The sequence below is a fragment of the Trachurus japonicus genome, chromosome 6 (genome assembly GCF_045865225.1).
Source record: "Trachurus japonicus isolate A0001 chromosome 6, Traja_1.0".
Classification (NCBI taxonomy): Eukaryota; Metazoa; Chordata; class Actinopteri; order Carangiformes; family Carangidae; genus Trachurus; species Trachurus japonicus.
The window spans coordinates 4807789-4821761 of record NC_140912.1 but is presented as its reverse complement, the minus strand read 5'-3'; the positions used below and the strand labels follow the sequence as shown (position 1 = coordinate 4821761).

At 41.1% G+C, this 13973-nt stretch overlaps 1 protein-coding gene across 1 annotated transcript in view; it reads right to left on the bottom strand.

The window, feature by feature from the left end:
* Nucleotides 1-13973, bottom strand: part of pik3c2a (phosphatidylinositol-4-phosphate 3-kinase, catalytic subunit type 2 alpha) — a 57878-nt gene that overhangs the window by 33680 nt on the left and 10225 nt on the right. The window contains exons 3-4 of the mRNA XM_085778384.1: nucleotides 2637-2734; nucleotides 1311-1471 (exon numbers count right to left, since the gene is read on the bottom strand). Of these exons, the coding sequence (XP_085634510.1) occupies nucleotides 1311-1471; nucleotides 2637-2734 (259 nt within the window). The remainder of the gene's footprint in view (nucleotides 1-1310; nucleotides 1472-2636; nucleotides 2735-13973) is intronic.

Below are 13973 nucleotides of genomic sequence, written 5' to 3'. Positions count from 1 at the left end.
ACTTGGCTGTTCAGAGTGGTGCCTAGGTCAGTAGGACAATCAGTCACACACACACACACACACTAGGGGTGGGCAAAAATATCGATATGGTAATATATCACGATACTTTATATCGCAATACGATATCGATGTTCAATATTTAAATATCGATTTAAAAAAATAAAATAAAAAAATTCAAATTTTTTTTTCAAATAATAAATCATGTTTCAGACGTAAATCCAGTACGACTTCTGCACCTCTGCTCCGTGAGGTGTCACTGTACTGCTGCCTCAGACAGTGTGTTGTACATGCAAATATGTTGTTGTAACTTGCACTTGTATAAAATGGCATGGATAATTTGAATTACATTGTTTTGGCTCAGTTTGTCCCATAAATTATCACTATCGTCTGATGTACATACAACTCGGATTTTAGGATGCATAATGCCTTTTACATTTTTCAGTGAACTATGTAGAATATCGCAATATATCGCAAAATTTGGATATCGCAATATCGTATCGTATCGTGACTCAAGTATCGTGATGCGTATCGTATCGTGAGGTCCTTGGCAATACCGACCCCTACCACACACACACACACACACACACACACAGTGGCCCAGTGTTGGTCCTCAGGGACCCAGATAGACAGTGGTGAACTTGGTCACACAGTTGGGATAATATGTCCAACAAAAAGAGCCCTCCTTATTGGCTGACAGCCTCCACTGCGCTTGGCTTCACATCCCAAAGGACATGTCAGTCACAGTGCTTGTAGTTTGTGTGTGTATAATGAGGGGTTAGCCAATAACAGCTCTCTAAACAACCCGGGGACAGAAACCAGAAATCATAGTGCGCCGGGGGGGAAAAAAAAAAGAGAAGAAAAAAAAGTGAACTCCAGTCCCTTTTGCCCAACGTGTCTCCTCAATAGTGAAGGGACAAACCTTTATTTGTGCGGAAAAGGAACGTAGTGTACTTCCCACGACAGAAAAAATGAAAAGAAAAGAGAAAAAAATGAGGTGGAGGGGGGGTGAAGAGTTTGGCAGCTGTGAATGTCGTTTCCTCCTCTCGAGCTCTCTTATCTGCAATCTGAGCTGTTCATTCTCAAAGCCAAAGGGGGTACACTGGTTCTTTTTCTGGCTGCGGTGCCATCTGTACAGCGGATTCTCTGCACTTTCTAACAACACGACATTCTCATACTTATATTCAAAGTTACATTTCAGAATGTTGTTCGCTAATTCAAGAAAAAATGGGTTAAGTATAATTCCTGCTGTGTGCTGTTTAAACCGTGCAGGCTGCAGACAATTTTTTTTTTTTGTGACAATGGATGCTTACCATCACAGGTGAAGGTGACAGGCTGCCGAGACTCAGAGATTTCAATAGAAACCTTGACGGAGCAGCTGTTGTCACCTCCGCTGTCTCTCTGGGTGATGACAGGGCTGAGGACAAAGCCAGGGTTGGTGGACATGTCGCTATGAGAGAATTTGGAGCGCAGGCTGGAGGAGTTAAAAGAAGAAAGAAAAAAAAAACACAACAGAAACAGAGTCAACACTTTGTTTTCCAATATGTTTGCAGTGTTACACCAGTGCCAACACATGAGGTGCAGCCAGGGCCAGGCTACACATATGGCTCAGAGTGCTCGGATGAGGCTACTGGGAATGAATCATAGGCCATACAACAGGAAAACTGGAAGGAAGGAGAAAGAGGAGGAGCAAATCTGAATGGAACTGGTATTTATAGCAGCGACATGATGAAGTTCCACACAATAACCCACCACACTCCCTGTCAGGCTGACTTTGTCCTGTGGGCTCGAGTTTAAGAGATGATATAAAATGATTTTTAATTTATACTCCTATGAGAGCTTTCATTTCTTAATTAACCCAAACCAGAAATAAGGGTGTGTGTGTGTGTGTGTGTGTTGACCAATAAGTCTGTGGTAAAGTTGCTAGGCATGGCGAGGGTATTGACATCATAATTAAAGTGGATATAAAAGTAGATTCCCAGGGCACAGTTTCATCATCACTCCACCCAAACTAACCATTCACACAAGACACAAGTGATTCAACTAAATCTAATTAATATTGGCTTTAATACAACTGTATTCTGTATTCAACTGTTTTCTCAATGAGGTTTAATACATTATGATTCATTGGAGTGGGCTAGGTAAAAATATGGATTAAAGTCAAAAGGCTGCTTGATAAAACAAGTTAAAGGTCCAGTGTGCAAAATGGGGGAAAAACCGTGACATCTAGCCTTCAGATAGATATAGGCAAAGTGACGGTGGCCTCTGAGGACAAAAAAAACGTTTGTGTTGATGATCCATTCGCAAACTTTCAGGTTTATAACTCAAAAACTTCTCACTATTCTGTACCGACTAACTACTAACTCACTCTCTCTGCTGTTTCCTATTCCTAATTATTTCCTCCCACCTTCTTCTTTGTGAAACCCTTGCTATATGTATTTATAAAAGAAGAACTAGGTATAAGGCTACGAAAACCAAACACATTTTATTTTATAGCGATAACACAGATACAAATATATTCATGGGTAGTATATTCAGATTTTGCCAATAAACCTTGACAAATATTACACACTGGACCTTTAAGAGGGTCAATAACAGTTAAAAGAGGGTCTTTATTTCCATAATGAAAAGGATCTTACGTTGCAATGTCTTCACAGAAGGCGACAATCTCAAGGTTTTGAGCATCCTGTTCCTCCAGGGCGACATTCTTCACCAAACCTTTTCCTCTTCCCTTCTCCTACAGAAGCAACAGAGTCAGACACACAAACAATCAGGGAAGCAACAAAATATGTACGAAGAATGTTCACAAAGCAGAAGCAGATGGAGACGGGACGGGCAGAAGTGACGTGCTGTGTGAGGTCCCAGTGGTCATTTAGCTTGTCATTTACACTGTATCCAACACATGTGAGCTTAGGAGTAGCATAGGCCAGTGGATATCGCCACCTTTTTCTTTTATCATCATTGTTTATGGACTGTTGAAGGGGCAGTTTTGTTTAAAACACCTCAGAGCTACGAAGCCTAGCAAAGGAATAAAAATGTCAGCGGGGACACAATTGAGGTCTCCAGCCCTTTAATGTCATTCTGTCTGGTAAAGTGCAGCAATAAAGTTTTACTTGAAGTTTAATTAAACACATCCATTTATATTCTGGAACATTTGAATGACTGAGCTGAATGAGTTGTAATGAGTCTCTTTGTCTCTGGGACACTGACACACAAATCCTGAGCTCCCGTGGGAATTACTTGAAGAGATTCCTGCAGGACTGCCAGGAACTCGCAGTTACACTTGGTTTTTTACGGCTGTCTGACTGCCAGTGGCTGAGGAATGTGCTTCCTGTGGTACAGGAAATGAGAAGTGAAAGGGCCCCGCCCCTTCCTTTGCCAGGCACTGGCTGTCTGCAAAAGTGCTCAGTCATTGCTTGGAAATCTGGGACTCTGACATCATTCCCAACGAGAGAGACAGAGGTTTGAGACGGCGCAGTAGCAGAGGGGAGGAAAAAGGAGAGGGGGGGGGGTGAAAAAAATGTTTGGAATGTCATTAAAATGGTTCATTCCTCCCCTCAGAGATTTCTGGCAGATTTTGTGTTGTGAGCTTTTTTTTGCTGAACCTATAGGGAACAGAGCTCACCTTTCATGTGTAATGATGGTGCAACTAGAAAGCTTCCTGGGGGTCGCTTCTCTGCAGTTTGTCAAGTCAACTGAACCACAACAGATCTTAAAACTAGGTCAAAACTCACGGCATGACCACATGGCTATTTTCATTCTACTATCAACCGATTTTAACTCTTCATCTGTTTAATAACCTCTTACTCTCTGAACTGAACTCACATATACAGTGTTTTAAACCAGCCACATTTCAAATGACTCATTTACAAATGGTCCTGTTTCTGCTGTCCAACAGAAACATGCACACACTACGTTTACCAGCAGCCACTTGTCTCTGCTACTAAAATCCCAAGTTCATGACTGCAACTAGGGCTGTCACTATCATGAAATCTTTAGATGAATGGGAATGGTTTTAATGACTATGCTAAATAACTGCTGTCAGCTCAAATAATTGCAATCAGACTATTATGTAATAATTGTAACAGGCCGAAGTTAATGTATATTTATTAATAAGTCTTTGGTATTTTACCTCATTGTTGCTTTTTTTTTAAGGTTGCCTTTTATCATCAGGCAGAGGGACTGGCAATGAAAACGAGCTCTTTTTAGCTAACTCGGGTGCATTTACATTTGTTTTTTTACAATGTTTTATTAATGTACATTGTCCCTTGTCAAATAAATTAAACTGAAACTGAAAGTGCATTAGAAAAAATGACCACGCACATTAAAGTGAATATCACATATTCACTTGTAAAATGAACACTCAGAGAGGATGTTAGTAGCTCATTTATGTCAGCTGCTGTGCTGTCCATTGTCCTCACAGGATAATAATGACTCTTCAACAAACAGTAGTTCAGTTATCCGAAAAGTTTGCTTGCTAAGTGTTGATTTGAAAACTTAAGTCAACACAAGGGTGATGGAATTACTTTTGTATAAAATCAATCCAAACAAAACCTCTTCACTGTCAAACAAAAGTAAGAGCTTGAGAATAAAACTTTATTTAAAAGGACTACGAGAATAGTTTTGGAAAGCGAAGTGTTTTCACACTACATTTACCATGATCCTCCACGCGCACGGTGAAATTCTTGGACTGGCGCAAGACGGATGAAAGTTAAATCAAGAATGAAAGTCGGAGGTTGGAAGACGATCAGATAGTAGAGTTGAGCCGGATACTCGGCTGAAACGAGTATCCGGTACGGATAAAGCACTTTTGCCGAGTACGAGTATTATACGAGTAATACGAGTCAATATCTGTGCTCGGAAAAAAAAAAAAAAGATTGAATGAAAATCCTCATTGGGTAGCTGGCTGTGTCTGCGTTCTGTGATAGGCTACAGCCCCTCCCCTACACACATGCAGGTGAGTTGCTGTGTCCCGCTCTGATCACTCACACACAGAACAGCTGACAGCTGTCTGTCTCTCTCTGTCTCTCCCTCAGTCACTCAGGTCTTTTCCCTTAACGTTTAGGCTTTCTTCAGCTTCAGCTTTGTTATTACTTCAGTCACTTACTTATGAACCAGTAGAGTTCTGGTAAACGTGGGTTCGTTCAGACGTGGTGCCGACTCGCGTTGCGTCTCTGCCTTTCGGTGTGGAAATAAAATAAAGTTAAAAATTAAAAATCACACTGATCATTTAAAAAAAAATTAAAATAAAAAAAAAGAAAGTTATGTTGAGTATGAAAACTCTTGTTCATTACATTTTACTTAATAATTGCAACCACATGTGTTGTATTCATTGTTGCAAAACTTGTTGTGTAAATGAATAGTTTGTTTGCTATCATGATCAAAACCGCATTGATCTGAAGCTCAATGCTGATGCTGTCCTGTAAATAGTTTTCTAATCAGCAATAAATATAACAATTTCTGATCAATCCATATCAATTGCATGCTTAAAATAACATACCGGTTAAAGCCTCGCCCATTTCAAGACAACCCGACCCACTTCTGGGTTAAACCCCGCCCACTTCCGGTTTAGGCCCCGCCCACTCCTAGTACAGATACAGATACAGATAATTCATATGGTTAACAGATACAGATACAGATACAGATAATGCTGTACTCGCTCATCCCTATCAGATAGTCGTAGTTCCGACCATAAACGCCGATTCGGTGGCGTTATTCCCATGACCCGCCGGGCAGCGTCCATGAAACTGAGAGTAGGAAATGCTGGGCAAGTCGACCAAACAAAATAACGATAAAAACAAAACAATATATTTATTGAAAATGGACCCATTAACAAGTGGGTAACGTAGATTCATCCACATTAATATGAGAAAAGCAAACTCCTTTAAGAGAGAAAAAAACTCACTGAAGCAACAAACTATCATCTCAAAAGCAAAATGTTTTTGATCGACAGCTCAGTGCTCCAGAGCTTGGACTCTTAAATAAAGTTTTGTTCTTTCTCAAGCTCCTATTTTTGTTCGGCGTTGAAGAGGTTTTGTTTGGATTGATTTGATACAAAAGGAATTCCAGAAGGGGCTTAAAAGTCTAAAGCGACAAAGGAGTGAAGTTGTCAGCACTGCTTGTTTTGGAAAAAAGAAAGGAATGACACTTGGCCAAGTGACTAGTGGTGTAAAGGGACTGTACTTTAGCATTATAGTTTTTTTCCTTCACATACAAAGGTAGAGTACTGACTTCCATTATCTTTGGAGCAACTTGGGGTTCAGTGTCTTTGACATGTGGACTGAAAGGAGTCACGGTGGAAACCGCCAACATTGTAAATGGTGAACAGCCCACTACACCACCTGAGCCATCCAAACATCCAGCTCCTTATAGAACAGCCCCGGTGTGTCCTGTTAGTCTGGTGGGTTGAACATACCATATGACCACACAGTGCCTGGTCCGATTCCAGCCAGACATTTCACTGTAGGTCCGCCCTGATCCCCTTTCTCTCTGCCTCGCTTCCCGCAAACTATAACTATCTAATAAAGAATCAACCAACCCTAATCATGGAGATGACAGCATCCAGTAGGTTAATCCTAGATATCATTTAGACCATAACTGTGTAGCCTCTAAGACCAGAGACCTCTTGTTCAAAGCACTAAGCTGACTTGACATAACACCAGGAGATAGAAATCTCTAAGTCAGCATGAAGCTGGGAAAAGAGGCCAAAGGCTGACACTGAAACACCTGCATCTCCCAGTTCCTGCCTGCACAATCTGTCTTACATTTTCCCTTTCAAAATATGACAATTCACAGATACCGCTCGAGCAAACACACAGTCCTGTGTTGTGCAATGTATTATTATGCAGATTGACAAAAAAAAGGTTGGATACTTGGAATTATTGTTTAAATTCTTGCAAAATTTGCTTATGTGCAGGAATCTGGGATGAGAGGGGGATGAAAGAGCAAAATCAATAAACAGAGGAGACAGAGATGGGGAGGCAGGAGAGCAGGAAAACAAGAAGAGATGGAGAGAGAGAGAGAGGTGGAGAGAGAACAGAAGAAAGGCAGAGAGAAGAGACTAATAGCACATTAGCGGTGTTTATGTTTGGAGTCAGGATTGCTTCAGCAAAAACAAACATGGGCAGATAATCCAATGAGGCCGTGTTAGCCGATCGCTGCACTACAAGACACACACACGCAGCGGGGCCGTACGGGCGGGACACAGCCAGCTTTGTTTCACTCTATCGATTTTTGCTGGACCCCAGACAGAGAGCTCCTGGTGTCTGAAGTCATGGGAACGGCTTCATATGATTCACACATTGACTTATTCATCCTTCCTCTGCCTTTACTGGAGCGCCACGATACTTACTGTAAAACCAGAACACGCTGTACGACACACAGGAAGATCACACGGCTGAGGGTAGAGCTGTGGGGAGTAAACTGTGGTATGTGACCAGGAGTGACAGGAATCTGAAGAGGGATGACTAGAATCCACACAACTCGGCTGTAGACTGAGTATTTTCCCAGATTAGTTCCTTTTTTTTATTTTTTTATTTACCTTCCAACTCTCTCATGATGGATTTCCTTGATACATTTTTCCATCCACCTCCTTCTTTTAAACAGACTAGACATGGAACTTGTCAAAGGTTTTTTTTTTTTCCACACCTGCTGTGAATTGTGGTTGAGTCGTCCTGACAAATGTCTACACTTGGCAAAGCTTCAAGTCTGGAAAAAGAGGCTTTTCTTTGTACTGGATGTCCCACATCACCGAACTGTGCTCAAGAGTGACACACAATCAATTATGAAACAGAATGACTTCCATGAAAAACTATTTTGCTGTTTTTCTAGGGCAACATAACTTTGTGGTTGACTGAAGAGAACTGTTCCACAACTTCAAGACGTATTAAATAATGACACACTTTTGTGTCTAGTATGATATGCTCAACATTTTACAAATGTGCTGCTAGAAAGCTGCTGCTGGTGTTGGACATAGAATAAGATGTCAGTTTGCCTCAATGCAGGCACTTATCAGATGGTCAACAGCGTCTGAACCTTATGGCTGATTGGTCGGAGGGGGAAGGGGAGGGGCTTATTGAACATTTGACATGTTCAATAACGTTTCTAAACATGACAATGTGAGGAGTGCACCGGCTTCACAGAGCACTTGCACAGATGTGGTTCAGCAGCAGGTGAAACATGTGGATTCACCATTAAACATCTGCAGCTTCTCAGCCATAAAAGTACCCCATCAGGTTTCTAAACACTACTAATGCAGAAGGGTTGGGCGGTAATACGGAAATAAGGTATACCGCGGTATCTTAAAATAGCAATGGTATCAGTTTCACTACTGTCACTAAAAAAAACTGCATTGCAGTCATATAGGGGCCTGATATACTACCTACTAAATATCATTTATTTTACTGTTTTACTTTAAAATGAGTGCATGTCCAGCACCTACATGTGTGTGGTTGAGTTTTCAGTTTTACTCCAGTAGTATCATGTTTTCCTTTCAGGAGATGTTTGATAAATTTGATGTTCTGTTAGCATACAAGTGCATGCCGCTAACATGATTCACAGTCTTACCAATAGTTAATTCTTCTGTAAGTGGCAGCAACCAGAAAACACAGCAATGAGGCAGCAAGACATGGATGAAAAGTTTACCAACTGGCCTTGCAAATGCTTTACGCTACAGGAAGTCATCTCTGGTTTAAAACTATTATGAAGCTATTATTGCACGTATTTAATCCTTTATTGCAAAGCAAAAAATAAAAACGAACAAAGTAGACCCAAACAGAATCAAGTTAAAGGACTATCCACGTCTAGTCACTTTCTCTGTGTTGCTAACCCTCCTCTTGCCATGTGCATTTGTTTTGTGTTTTCAATAAAGCCGGCAAAAAATCAATCCATGGAGCGGTGGATAACGTTATTTATCATATATGCATTTGTGTGGTCTTATCTGTCATAAACAACAGATTACGGGTTACGGGGCGCGTTTGTGTCACGAGCCGCAGAGACGAGAGCTGGGACACCGGGTCGGAGGCTACAAGGTCGGTTTTCAGCCAAGAGACGCTAGGTGGAAGACAGAGAGCCTCCATTCTCCCTGGAACAAGTTACAAGTCATTGATTTAACCAGCACTATTTCTCCAAAGCTGTTTAATTAAGGTAAATAATCCTGCATAGTTCCTCTTTAAACCGTACTTCACACAATGACTTTCAAAGCTCAGGTTATCAAGACTCTCACTATCTGAAACTAGGTTTCTGCTGTTCTGTTCTGTTCTGTTCTGTTCTGTTCTGTTCTGTTCTGTTCATGCTCCCAACTGATAAATAAGGTCAGACATAAATAAAAGAAAGACAAAAGAACAGAGAAGTCTGACAAAAACAGTGGTGTTGCCACTAAAGTCTAACAGAGATGAACATGGTGACTTTGAGTAACTTTTTCATGCCTCCCTAACGACCAGGAAAGCCTGACTGAGCACAGGAGCAGCGCTGAAAGACTTGACTAGCTGCAGCGATGACTGGTAATTCCATGCCCAACATTAGTGTTAAGTTTCAGTACAGATCCAGACATCAGACACTGCCTGTGCTCTCTGTGCCAGTCTGAGGAAAATGACCTCAGACTGGCCACATCAAACCTGCACCACTCGCTGCTACCTGATCTGACACAGCCTACAAGTTCACAAACTCAAAGAGCTGTGCAGCAACAGCAGCACATCCTGTTAGTCAGCATTTCTGAGCAAAACATAGCACCTTCTTCTATCTTTGTATAAAAGTAAAACATTGAATATGTATTATTTAAATTGAGACATTTATCTGACACTTAACCTGCAAACTTCCTGCAAATATCAGCTGTAGGCAAAATAAACCACACTGCAGCTACTGCATGAGAAATGCTGAGTGATGAAGATTGATGAATGTGCTGTGATTACTCAGCTGCATACATGAGCAAGGCTTTCTAAGCACTGGTTTGGAAACAGCTTCATCGATGAGACTGAGTGGCTCTGAGGAGCTCAGTGGTTTACATCAGAGGAACTGGCTGTCCTGAAAACACAAATCAACTTCTTCTTTCGAATAGGAAGTGAGGAGTGGCTAACTAACTCACACTTCCTATGATAAACCAAAGTCCCTGACTTAATAAATTGTAGCTCTAGGGACACACTGTCTGTCAAATACACAGCTGCGGTTGTCGTTTGCGATTGGAAGAGTTTCAGAGTTTCGTACGTAGCATTAACACTGATGTGTTTTTCACCAAAAACACTGCCTGAGTCAACATGTCCCATGCAGCAAGGTTCTTATCATGTGCACTGGAGTCTGTTCTGTACCTGCCTCCTCACTCCGTCCTCCACAATGCTTCCCCTGTCTTCTGCCAGTAAACAAGGTCAGAGGTCAGGAGACACAGAGCTGTTTGCCCATTGAGTCACACATTTAACTGGAATCCATGCGCCACATCCCTGCACTGCAACATCCTCTAACCCTGCACTCTGTCTGGTGGAACACATTTCACAGAGTTAAGTGCACTGCAGCATCTCATGTGCATGCTTAAGGTGCAATTAGACAATAATAAAAGAAGATGGGGGCCGTTAGTCTAGAGTGGGATGATGTGTGTGGGTTGTTGAGAAATGTAAGAAGAACTCCTGAGGTCTTGAAAACTGTGGAGGCGAGAGAAAATCCACTGTGTATGTAGTTGCAGAATGGTAAAGTAGACTGACATACACAGTGATCCTGAATAACAGAACATAGTCAGATAGAAATTAGCCTATAGTGATTTGTAGGGGTGTAACGATACAAAAAAAAAATCACGGTTCGATGCGTACCTCAGTTTTGAGGTCACAGTTTGGTTCATTTTCGGTACAGTATGGGAACAGAATGCAAAACAAATCTGCTTGTTGTTTATTAGGAATTTTTGTAAAGTAAATTTACACGTTTTGTCAAATGTAATTATTGTAACATTATACAAAATATGAAAAAAAAAAAAGAATATTGTTGTAAAGTTAAATAAATTATTGTCAAATAAACAAAATAAATATAAAATAAGCCTTCCAATCAATAAATAAATATTGTCAAATAAACAAAAAATATATAAAATATGATTAAAAAAAAAAATCCTCATAGCTTGTTGGCGCAGATTAACAAAACCTTTCCACATGTAAAGTGTAGCACTAACAGTTGAAGCCAGTGATGGACTGGCCATAGAGCAATGTGGGCAAATGCCACATTTATGACCTGATGATGCAGCCGCTTGGCCAGAAATAAAAAAAATAAAGCTGATTATCACATACAACGTCCTGTACTGAAACGGTTCAATACAAATACATGTATCGTTACACCCATAGTGATTTGTCATTGTTATTTTGTCATTGTCAAGGAGCAATGGAAGAACCAACATGCTCAGACATGCTCGGTGAGAGAGGAAACAAAATACTTCCATTCTCCTCAGAAATGAATCTTAACAGATTATCAGAAGATTATACATCATCATAGACACTGACACAAATACTGTACCCTCGTCACTATCATATGCCACAGAGAATGCATTAGCATTGAAGATTTGTCATTGTGCTCAATGTCAAATAATCAACCCTGCTTCATGTTCTACACTTCTTGTATTTTTGCAGATTTTAGAATCGTGTGTCACTACATTAATTTGACATAATGTTTATATATCCGACTAAAGTTCTTACCATTTCTTCCCTGGACTTGTAGATCCACTACATAATCCAAAACACAAGTAAAACTGAATCAAGTGGAACCACAGTTTGTCAGAATTAGTGATATGGCTGTGAGTTGTCTCAGACAGATACGGCAATCTGAGCTAAATGACGCATAGACTTTCAGAGCTGCTTTGCACACATCAAGAGCCAGGTCTGAACAGGCATTGGTGCTGTGAGGCGTGACGACTGAACTGCAGATAGAAGTATTTGTTTGACTGCTGATTATCTCTGACCTACAACTTAATAACTTAGGGCCAGGCACCACAGGCACAGTGAATGTAAGGTAGAAGACTGATCGAGGGCTGAGGGGAGGAAATTAAACGACTGACTGACTGTGAAGACGGGGTTTGAGATGACAAAAAGAAGTGATAAAGAAAAAAAACAAACCAACCCAAACAAAGCAAAACTCAGTGAGGAGAAAGTAAGACGCAGAGGGAATGAGAGACGAATAGACAGCACAGACAGAGAGAAAGAGGATTACACATCCAGCAGATGTGGGGTAACTCCACATTCAATAGCACGGTTCTGACTAAGTCTGCATTCAAGCTCATTTGTTCCATTTTACACCCCTCTGCCCACCCTACCACATCTTTCAGTCCCCTCCTGCCAACCAAAACAAGGCTTGGCCACTTCAGGCAACATTCATCTCAGACATGAATGTTGCATTGAACAGCACTGAACAACAGTTGGGACATATTGCTGCCAGTGTAACAACAAGGCAAATAAATTGTGATCATGCCTGGGGGCAATGCCGGGCACTTTCTGACTTTCTGCTGGTTAAAGGGATAGTTCAACATTTTGGCAAATTGGCCCATTGCCATAATCCCTATATAGTCATAGCAGTAGGTTCGTTACCTTTATTAGTTTATTTGTAAGCTATTTTTAGAACGGCCGAGCAGAGCCGTGAGCTGCTCAGAGCTACGCTACAGAAGCTATTGGGATTTCTTCTCATCAAATACACAATCCAACAACTCCAAAACGCTCTGGTGGACAAGTTGTGACCTGCACATTCACCACGCTATGAGATAATAACAGAACATTACCAGACAGAGTTGTTTTAGAGGTAAATTCATGCGAAACCGCTGATGCACGTTGCCTTCAGGGACAGTTTTTCCAGCAAGCAGTCTCTGCATTTGCCTTGCACCGCTCTTTTGTAATTGGCTCTTGTACTGTCTGTTATTCAAATGAGTCTGCATTACCTAACCACACTATTACAAAGTGCACTCTCAAGATATACCTGCCTCAACCAAGTTTCCTGTCTGATCTGCATAACATTTTGAACCACTCTGAATCTACCTGCATTGAAAAATGTTCTGCAGCAACACAAATGCACATGCAGGCAAAAAAAGGCATGCAAACTATTGGTTTGGTCTTTGAAGACGAGTGAGGCAACAATAGTTAGTTAGTCTTTTTAGAGATGCTGATCTACACTCTGCCTTCAATCGAGATCTGGCATCACTACAGATTGGCCTTAACTCAGTATCTTCTGTTTCTGTTTCTGTTCTGTGGTATAGTGTTTGAAGTCTAATTTAACCTGAACTTTGGGAAGTTTTTTAAGAAAAAAAGTCAAAATTATCTGATTTCAGCTTCTTAAATGTGAATATTTCTGGTTTCTTTGTTCCTTTATGACAATAAACTGAGTCTCTCTTTGGTTTGTGGACAAAGCAAGACATTTCAGGACGTCATCTTGTGGTTTGGGAAACACTGATTGACATTTTTCAACATTTTTTAACATTTTATTGACCAAACAACTAATCGATTCATCGTTTAAATAATTGACAGATTAATCGATAATGAAAATAATCGTTAGTTGCAGCCCTACTTTCAAAACTATGAAAATACTGTGTCTATTTCTCCTACAACTAAATGAGAGTAGAGTTGGCACAGCGACCTATGAGGGCGATCTGTGAGGCCATTCTGGTGTTGCTGTGCTGCACAGGGGATCTGGACGTGCTCGTTCCTGTTGATAACAACGTGGGCGCTGACTGCCAGGCGAGCAGATGGAACAAGGGGAGCAGGCATACGCACATACCATCTCAACCAACCAGACATAATAGATGCAGATAAAAATTAAAGCTGCAAGCAGTAATGAATGGGCCCTCGCACCCCTCGGGGGGGCTCGCAGCACGCCGCTCACAGCAGTGCTTTGTAGCAACCACCAGACACTGTGCTCAGGTGCTAATGTTTTCTGCACCGACAGGATGCACTGCACTTTCATACACATTGTCAAGAAAGAGCCCACCAGGTAGAGGAAGAACCAGACCAAAGAAAGACATCTGTCTATCA